Genomic DNA, 9682 nt, shown 5'->3' with positions numbered 1-9682 from the left:
ATCCTTTTGTTTTCTAAAGCAGTTACAGTAACTATAGGACTGGGTATGGCAGATATAATAAATTTGATATATTTTTTTTCCTTTTCATTCATAAGTTTTTATAATCAAGTACAAGAGCTATAACCGTCTTGAAAATTATAAATCACCGACATGAACACATCTTTATGATCTGAATGTATGAATATTTTGCGTCGGAGAGGGCTGTTTCAGACCCAAAGCTATAAATTTTGTGTGGCATCACTCTGTTAACAAGAATAAAAATCGACAAAACGTAGTTCTGATACTTTCCATGTTTACTTTACATCGACTGTAACTGGCTGATTTGTATAATCAGAATTGTTTTGATGTTTGGAATTTCGCACAAAGCTACTTGAGGGCTATCTGTAGAATTGTTTTGATATAACGTACTCAACACTGTACTTGTTTTGGGGAAAATAATATATCTTACTATTATCAAGTAACATTAATTAGAAGTATTTGTGAAGGTTCATTCTAAAGCGCAAAGTTACGTAAACGATTATCTTTACAAAAAAATGATTTTCAACACATTAAGCCCTCAGACTTACCGTCGAGTCACTGGAGGACCCACGAATGACTTAATGAGAAATAGTTGCTGTTTAGTACTTTTTTTTTAAACAAATCGTATAAAAGGAAAAAAAAAAGATTTTTTTCAAATACTCATGTTAATATGATGATATCTTTACACCAAGTACTTCAGAAATAATTCAAAACATATCAGCCATTGGTGGTTTAAGTGGTGTGTTATGTTAGATTTGTAAACGATTTTTTTTAAAACTCTTACATTTATATATATATATAAACACATTTTAAAAGTTCCTATCAAAGCTAAATAACATTCCATCAACTTCTCTTTAACATCTAAATTTTCAGCAATCAGTTCCCCCTTTTTAATAAGTTGATGTCCTCCTGGTTTTTCATTCCTTTCTTACAAGAAGCTTGGTTTTGGTTTTTGGAATTTCGCACAAAGCTACTCGAGGGCTATCTGTGCTAGCCGTCCCTAATTTTGCAGTGCAAGACTAGAGGGAAGGCAGCTAGTCATCACCACCCACCGCCAACTCTTGGGCTACTCTTTTACCAACGAATAGTGGGATTGACCGTAACATTATAACGCCCCCCGGCTGGGAGGGCGAGCATGTTTGGCGCGAACCTCGGATTACGAGTCGCGCGCCTTACGCGCTTGGCCATGCCAGGCCACTTACAAGAAGCGCTTGTGTCAGATTGTTTTTGTCCTTTACCGATAGTCGTAGTTGATAAACCAGGGCCACCAATTAAATGCAGTTAATCATTATCGCAGAATTAGATATTACTATTTACTCCCCCAATGAAAAACAACTGGAAACCTTCCTGTTATTAAGCATCTATATAATATCTTTATCAATTATTCTCAGGGGTTGTTGTTAAATAAGAAACACTATAATAAAGGTACCTCATAAAAACATAATTTAATGTTTTTCTTTTTCTAAAAATGATGGACTCGCTCTGGTAAACTTTGTGGATATATTAGAAGCGTACGGCCTACAAGCAGGTTATTCTTTCGTAATAAACAATCCTTGCAATATACATACCACAATATTATGTTACCTGGAGTTTGTTAATTATTAAAAGAACAGTACGTTGTTCTATGTCAGCGTCGTTTTTACACCTACGATGTATGATCAGCACAGTTATCTACGTTACTCTAATCTCGGTACTCTTTCTCAATAATTAGTGTTATAATACATGGTGAGATAATTTCAGATATTTTTTATGTGCGGTATTCAACAGAGTACTTTATCCTAGTCCCATATATTCTGGCCGTCGTGCTCGACTCAGTACCTGCGGATGCTGTAAAACTGTAATAATCACATTTATAAACTAGTATTTATTTCAACTAGATATACATGTTAATAAATGTCCAAGGTCGTTTTCCTTTAATGTCCTAATATATATATTTTTGTGGTTGATGCTATTTATATTTGGCAACTTCTTATATATTTCAGTGTTCTTTATAACATTCATAAGGTAAAATTAAAATGTGTCCATGCTCTATGATAAGTGTATTTTTTCATCTTCTGTTATTAAAAAAGTAATGTTTTAAATGAGTGAAACGAAATTTATTTGGTTAACTGTTTATTTGATATTAAAATATACTGGGGACTACACTACTTCACTAGCTGGCAAAGATCAGCCAAAAAAAGGGGGAACAGTACCCTTAATGTGGATGACCTGCACATATCACATAACAAAACTTATGGGATGCTTACGAGTTTTACAAAGATTAAATTGGCAGTGAAATACATATCATCTGCAGCTTAATTTCTTCAAGTGCATCTTTTGTTACAGAACTTCTTTAAAACTTTAACCTCTGTAAAAAAAACATCTAAAAGATTTCCTTTGAATTGTGTTATGTGACACAAATGTAAAAAATAAATCTAAAACAACAAAAGCCAACAAAACCTACACACATAACAAACAACTGGTTAGGAACACCCTCATATTCATGTTCATATTTTTTATTTTTTCAATATATATTTAACATTTTTATCTCACTTTAGGCATTAAAAATCACTTACAAAAACATTTAGCTTGATATGGATACATACTTCTTTACCTATGATATTTGTAAAATATTGTTTCAGAGTTAATAAGAACATAAGAATTATTAGCCTCAATTGTTTAAAACAAGTTATCGTCAACAGGGTATTAGCAGCATTACCAGAAAAAACATTGCATCAGTAACAGAATGACACAAGATATATTAGCAAAAAGAGCTCAGGAGTTCAAAAACAGGCTCAGCTTGTAATTGAAGCTTCTTAATATTGAGCTCTGAGCTATAATTAACATCCTGTAACAATTAGAATGCAGTTTTTGAGAATGCACACTTTCAGCACGTTTTAATTTCTTTATTATAACTTTATTCTGACCAAATATCTCGCAAATAACTAGTATTTATCAATAAGAAACTTACAAGTACTTCAACAATTCCTTTATTATTCTACACTTTATCTTCATGGCTAATCAGGGGTAAGGCTTTAAAACAGTTACCATTCCTGATGGTAAATTATAAAAGTGTGTTATTAACTGTTTCACTATTTTCTAGCTCCAAACAAAAATTTCTTCACTGTCATTCTCTAGGTAAAAACTTTAAAATCATATGCAGTAAGAAGAAATTGTTGTGAACCTCACCACCTTTCCTTGAAAGAAAAAACCACACATACATTTTCTGTTGAGAAGGAAAAAAAAAAAGAACAAAAGCTGTTCACCTTTAAACTGAACTTTAGATACTGCTGTCTTTAAAACAAAACAAAAACTAATTATCTTTTTCCACTTTGCCAACACAGTATAAAAAAAATTATCCATTGCTTTTTAAAAAAATGTTATTTATACAGAAAATACTAACTTTGAAGTTCAGCATACAAACTATTTCACCAGGTTCAATGCACAACCTTTTCATAATGAAAATTGTGCCATATCTATCATTATAAATTTCTTAGGAACTTGTAAACCAGAAACCTCACCCAGTGTCTTCTTTTTCATAAATATCCTACTTCTAAACTTTATTTAAAAGCAGAGAAACTTGTTTTAAGATAATGGTGTAACAACAATTAAAAATCCAACTAACTAATTCACTTCCTAAACAGCTCAAATAAAGTTTACTATAAAGAATTTAAGGAGTTACTACTTTTATTCAAGATACATTTTAAGGTACAAAGTGTTACTTATAAACATAAAAGGTGAAGATGAATTTATAGAAAAAAAACAAACAAACCTTAAAAAAAAAAAATGAAAATGTTTGAACTTTTGTGGAAACATTTCAGATGTATCTGCTAAAGCTGAAATTTGGTCGCACAAAAGAAATACCAACACCTTGTAGATCCTGTTATTGTAAAGAGTGTTGAACGACCATGAAGAAACGTTTAAAAATAATTTTTATTTATTTAGTCTTCTCATTTTCTGTATTGCTTTCATCTTTTCATATGTACAGTGTTTTGATAGAAAACAATGCAATTACATCATCATCATCAGACTGTACAAAAGTGCCTCACCCAAGTCTAAAAGCCAAGATCTTTATCATACAATAATAAACAATTTAAAAAAAAATTTTTTTACAAAAAACTTATACATTTAATACTGAAATGAACCTTAAATTTTATATTTGTACAAACACATCACTACTTTTCAATATAGTAATTAAAAGAAAAAACAAATTTACTTCTTTCATTAACTATTCCATAAACTTAACATGTACTTAGTATTCATATTATCAAGTGGAAACAAAGGCTTTGACAGAATGATGTACGAAAAGTACTAGGTTTCAGTGGGAGGGTTATAATGTGTAACAATGCCACCAAGAGACAAGAACTAAATAAATATTATGAAAATCATCATGACACAATAAAATAATACTTCACCATTATAAACACTGTACCTAAGGAAGCTATGTTAAAACTTTGTTATTCTGAAAGAAAAAAGTATAGAGTTACAACATAACACACTAAACAATTTCAGTAGTATTCAACTTTGATATCCAGGACATTTAAAACTGACAGATTTATCATAATGTAAGCTATTTGCTCATTTAATAAAAACTAAAAGAGAATGTTACATTTCACCTAATCCACAGATCACAGTGATACTGGGTACTAACAGCAATTTAATGACTAAATTTTATTCTTTAGCTGGTGGTCAATTAAACCAACATATCACTTACTCTTCAAGTTCTAATTTTTGAAATAACCCTAAAACTATTGAAACATTTATTTCCTGAACTAAACCTTGATAGTTATGTTATTGTGCTTCACAAAAATGCAGATGCTTAGGGGTATTTAGTTGATTCTATCTATTAAGTTAGGGTTAAAGTTCAAAGGGCAACAAATATTGTATTTAATCACTTGTAACCATTTAACAGAAATCACCATATTATCATGTGTACTGGAATACCAATATTATCTTTCTTAAAATTACTCTTCTAGATGTATTAATTATTGGTTAGCTTAATGGTCCCACTTAAATATACAATTTATGTGGCCATGTTCTTTTTCACAGGTTCTTACAAGCTTCAAGATACCATTCTTGATAAAATATCTGAGGAAAAGTAATTTAGAAAGCTCATTATATATTTGTTTTTAACTAGTTCCAAATCATTATGTCAGTTCTCTGGTTAAAGAACCCACTTTGCACAGATTTCTTATATTTTAATGATTAGTATCTAAGAATACTCTAATACACTGATAAAATTCACAGAAACTGAAGGTAACAAATACTAAAACATTTTCCAGAAAAATATTGAAGATCTTAAAAGTACTGAATTTATGTGAGTATTCTTATAATGTTTAAATCTAAAATGTCTTATTCTATTTACTATTTATTTATTAAATACATGCTCAACCAAATATTTTCATTTCTTTAGTCTAACTAAAAACCAAAGTACTGTTCATGTTATTTTGGTAACAATAAGGCATATTCTTTCATTTTTATTATAATAACTTTTCTTTTTTTACAAACAAGTTCCTCTTTATAACATAACTTAATGATTTTCAGCATCGTAAAATGTTCTACCAAGTGACAAAAAAATAAAGCCTGCAACAGATGCAGAGAATAGTTCAGCAACCCTTATAAAGAACAGAAAAAAAAATCTGATGACATATCAACATTGAACATTCAGCACAAAGTTAAAAAGAAATTTTTTTACTGGGCAGCAGATATTAATGGGTGAATACAGAAGTGTACTATCAGTCTGTGAAAATTGACATGTATTATCAATCATTTCTCTCAGGATAGTCTGAGCTATACCAGAGAAGCTACATCCTTCACAGTCTGGTCTAGTGCATGCAACAGTTCTTCCCCATGCAATAAACTGGCTGATTGAATGGGAGCATTAACTTCAGCATCATGATGGGTAATGTCAGCCAAAGATGGAATGGCCGAGCCTTCTGGATCAAGAAGTGCGGAAAGAGAAGCATGGGGAAGTGGTTGACTTCCACACAGTAACATTTGAGGGACTGTGGAGAGGACTGTTGGGAAAAAAAAGGTTTCAAAAAGTTAGTCTAATATTCTACAAATGTTAAGTAGCCTTAAAAAATAAACATATTTTCATTCATCTTAGAGAAATAGATTTCTCCACTATTGACAGTTCTTCAACTCTAGGATTTTATGAATTTCAAAATGTAAAATGTAACAGTGCATAAAACTCAGAATAAGCTTACTATATACAATGATAAGAATATCAAACAAAACTTTGTTTCATAAAGACCAAGAATAGTTTTTAAGTCATCTTTGGGCACAAAATATTGATATTTTTTACTGATAAGATGATTGTGAACTTTGAACTTTTGCTATGGTAACTTGTATTTCAGTAACCAAAATGATCAGTTAACATATAAACTGGATATACCTCATGAAATATTTCAATAGATACTACAAACAAATGTTCATAATTTTGAAGAATAGACCAGTTCACTACAAACTGGTCATTTCATGAAATATTAAGACAATATCTGTACAAATCAGATCCATATATGAAAATTACTGAATGACTGTTTACAAAATTATCATCATAAAAGGCATATCTGACATAATTTGTATGTTGATGCATAAACCTCTGCATATCTTACTAGGCTTCTTTCTTTTCTTTTTTGTAAATTCTAAAGCAAACTGATGTATGCTGGAATTTGTATGCACTGTGACAATCTTTGGCAAATTTTGACTAATAAAGGGACATGATGACATAACAGCAAATTATGTTTTAGGTCATTTAGTACAACTAAAAAATTCATTACCTTTTTTTTTATTATTATTATTTTGTGACACTGGCTAGACAGAATTTATTGCTTGCATTGAGAGACATATCTTACTACTTCATAAATTTAACTAAAATAAAACAATTTTTAGAAGTTTTAGGAGAAAGTTTCTTGCTTAATTATTTATGCTAAACAAGAAAAATTTTAAATGTATATAATACTGAGGGATCCATCACAAATTGTTATATATGGTTGGATACTATGGATCAATGCAAAGTGATCAGAAACTTGCGAGACTGAAAACAAGTTCAAAATTTCTGACCATTTAGTCAATTTTTAAAGCTTTCGCATGTAACAAAAGCTCTTTAATTGTAATAATAATAATAACTGCAAACATTTTTTGGAATCTGGACACAAGTTTTCTTCCCTACTTTCATGTGACACTCAAAATATAGCCCTGAAGGACAGACTCCAAGTTCCTGTAGAAAAAAATGGGAAAGTGTTGAACACCAAATGAATTTGGAACCTCCTGTCCATTAAAAATTAATAAAAATGGGCAAATGGCCATGCAACCCATATATGTGGAGGTCTCACAAAATGCCAAACCTCTAGGTTGTATCATAAGCCTTCTCAATGTTAAAGAATATTGATACAAGATGTTGTTTGAGATAGGCTTCTCTGATTGATGTTTTGAGTCAAATCTGCCCAAATCTTGATGGCTGAGAAGGTGAAGGAAGAAGCAGGAGTGCTATATACCCAGCAAAAACTTTCATCTAGAGTATTCACGATACTCCAGACATCAGCTACTTCCTGGTCATCAGAAAGCAAGATCGAGAGGGGGACAGAAATATATTTGCACACTAGACTTTCGAATCTTGTCTCACATGACTTTGGAACTAGTGGTAGGAGATATGCTGGTTGTGAACTTAATCCAAGATTCCTTCTGGCTTTGATGTCTTACCCACATAGCATGTACACAGGCCTGCTGGAAAGTAATGTGGTTCAAGAGTGTGAGATATCTATAAAAAGTATCCCAGGCCTGTTTTTGAGTTTTCCATGTCATATGGCAGGTAGGAGTCCACCACGAATGAGGATATAGTGGAAAACATGTTGAGGTTTTAGGAATACATTAAGCAGCTGTTTGTATAATACAGTCAGTTACTACTGCCACACAGTCGTCTACTGATGGCTTACAGATGATGGCAAGATCAAGTTCTGCGAGAGCAGTGAAAGAGGATCAGTTTGCCTGATCCAGCTTCCACCGGAGCACACGGGCCGAGTGGCATCGACCACGGCCAATCTCTCTCAAGATTATAGGAAAATGATCACTGCCTTGTGGATTATTGTCAACCCTCCATGAAAAATGGGAGAATAGTGAAGGGAAAGAAATTGAGAGATCAATAACAGTAAAGGACTGACTAGATGCATGAAAATAAGTAGAAGAACCAGTATTGAAAAGTATTGGGTGGATGTTTAGATCCCAGATGAAATAAACTGAAAGAGAAGAACTTTCCCTGGGAGGTCCCCTCACCACATACAGGAATAAGGAATTGTCTTGTCAGAATACTCTTCCATCTAACACAATGTAACTAGTTTATAAGGTACGTCCAACTGTTTGTTTTTTAAAAATAACTCCATGAGTAGGTTTCAGATCACATGCTGAAATATCTTAAAAAGGCAAGAAATGACTAACTTAAGTAATAAAACCAGAGAAGAGAAGGACAGCATATACATAACTACATACTGAATGGGCAGAAAAATTCTAAAACAAAACCATGGAGTGCACTGTTATGGTCATGACTTCCTTGAAGCAACACAGAAATTAAAGCCTGGACATTTGTTTCTTTTTTATTTTAGAATTACTATAAATAAATGTCACAAAACAATATAATATTAAGTTCAAAACTGTTGAAACAATTATTTTTACTTATTATGCAATTTTATGTGTGGGTGTGCACTCTACACCTGAATAGCCCATCACAGTTAGGACAGTGTTAATAGCTCTAGAGTATTCTTCTCTGTTGCTCATCTCAAAAAGGCAAACAGTACAAAAATTGAAACTTTTATCATAAAAACTCTCATAATATTGTGAAATTATACCTAAAGTGAACGATGCAATGTTTTACCTATATTTTTTTCACTGCAAGCTGACTGACAGGTAACTGTACAATTTAAGTCAATCATTATATCCTCTGTTCTTATATATCCTAACTTTTACAGGAGGAATATAAATGTTATTTAAAAGGAATGTCAACAAAGTAACGTCATTCTTTACTTTACTTGTATATATGATTTCCTAGACTTTCCAAAAGCATTACATGCCACACTATCATAATACTAAAAACAACTTAAGGTAAAAGTTAAGTTACACATTCAGATGTTGATATAGTGGAAATTAACAACTGTAGTTACTCAGCTGTGTTTGATAGCTCTTGCAAAATTATGAGTATAATAAAGGTAGTAAGGAAATAAATTAACCATAAACTGTACTAGTAACATACAAGAAAACAAAAACATCAGATACAAAATTACCTTGATGAACTGTGCTGTATTACTTAAATTACAAACCCCAAACTACTTAATTACAAATTAGAAAATAAACCAATGTTGCTGCAACTCTTGTAAAAGGTTTGAACGGTTTCAGTCATCTTGAGCATCTAGTACTTTCATACATTTTTTCTTGTACCACCTTACTGTAAACAAAAAGTTGAAGCCATTGAAATTGATTTTGTAACTCATTTGTTTACACCACCTATTGAAGATAGCCTTACCTACTGAAATTCAATATTTCTCAAAGAATTACCTTGCTATCAGTTTTAGTATTAGCACACATATATCCATGGCTGGCATCTTCTCCACTCACCAACAAGTTAAGAAGTACACTAGCATGAGTAATATGACCTTCACCTGCTAAAACAAATCAAAGTACAAGTTATGACCAG

The 9682-nt window shown here is 31.7% G+C and overlaps 1 protein-coding gene across 1 annotated transcript in view; it reads right to left on the bottom strand.

Moving 5' to 3' along the window:
* Window positions 1-2113: 2113 nt before the first annotated feature.
* The window catches only part of LOC143252379 (hypoxia-inducible factor 1-alpha-like), a 68855-nt gene continuing 61286 nt past the window's right edge, over window positions 2114-9682 (bottom strand). Inside the window, 2 exon segments of the mRNA XM_076504387.1 lie at window positions 2114-6014; window positions 9544-9650. Coding sequence (XP_076360502.1) covers window positions 5823-6014; window positions 9544-9650 — 299 coding nt within the window. The 3' untranslated portion in view covers window positions 2114-5822.

Source organism: Tachypleus tridentatus, chromosome 6, assembly GCF_004210375.1.
Source record: "Tachypleus tridentatus isolate NWPU-2018 chromosome 6, ASM421037v1, whole genome shotgun sequence".
Lineage (NCBI taxonomy): Eukaryota > Metazoa > Arthropoda > Merostomata > Xiphosura > Limulidae > Tachypleus > Tachypleus tridentatus.
The sequence above is the reverse complement of the archived record's forward strand: the minus strand, read 5'-3'. Positions and strand labels throughout refer to the sequence as shown.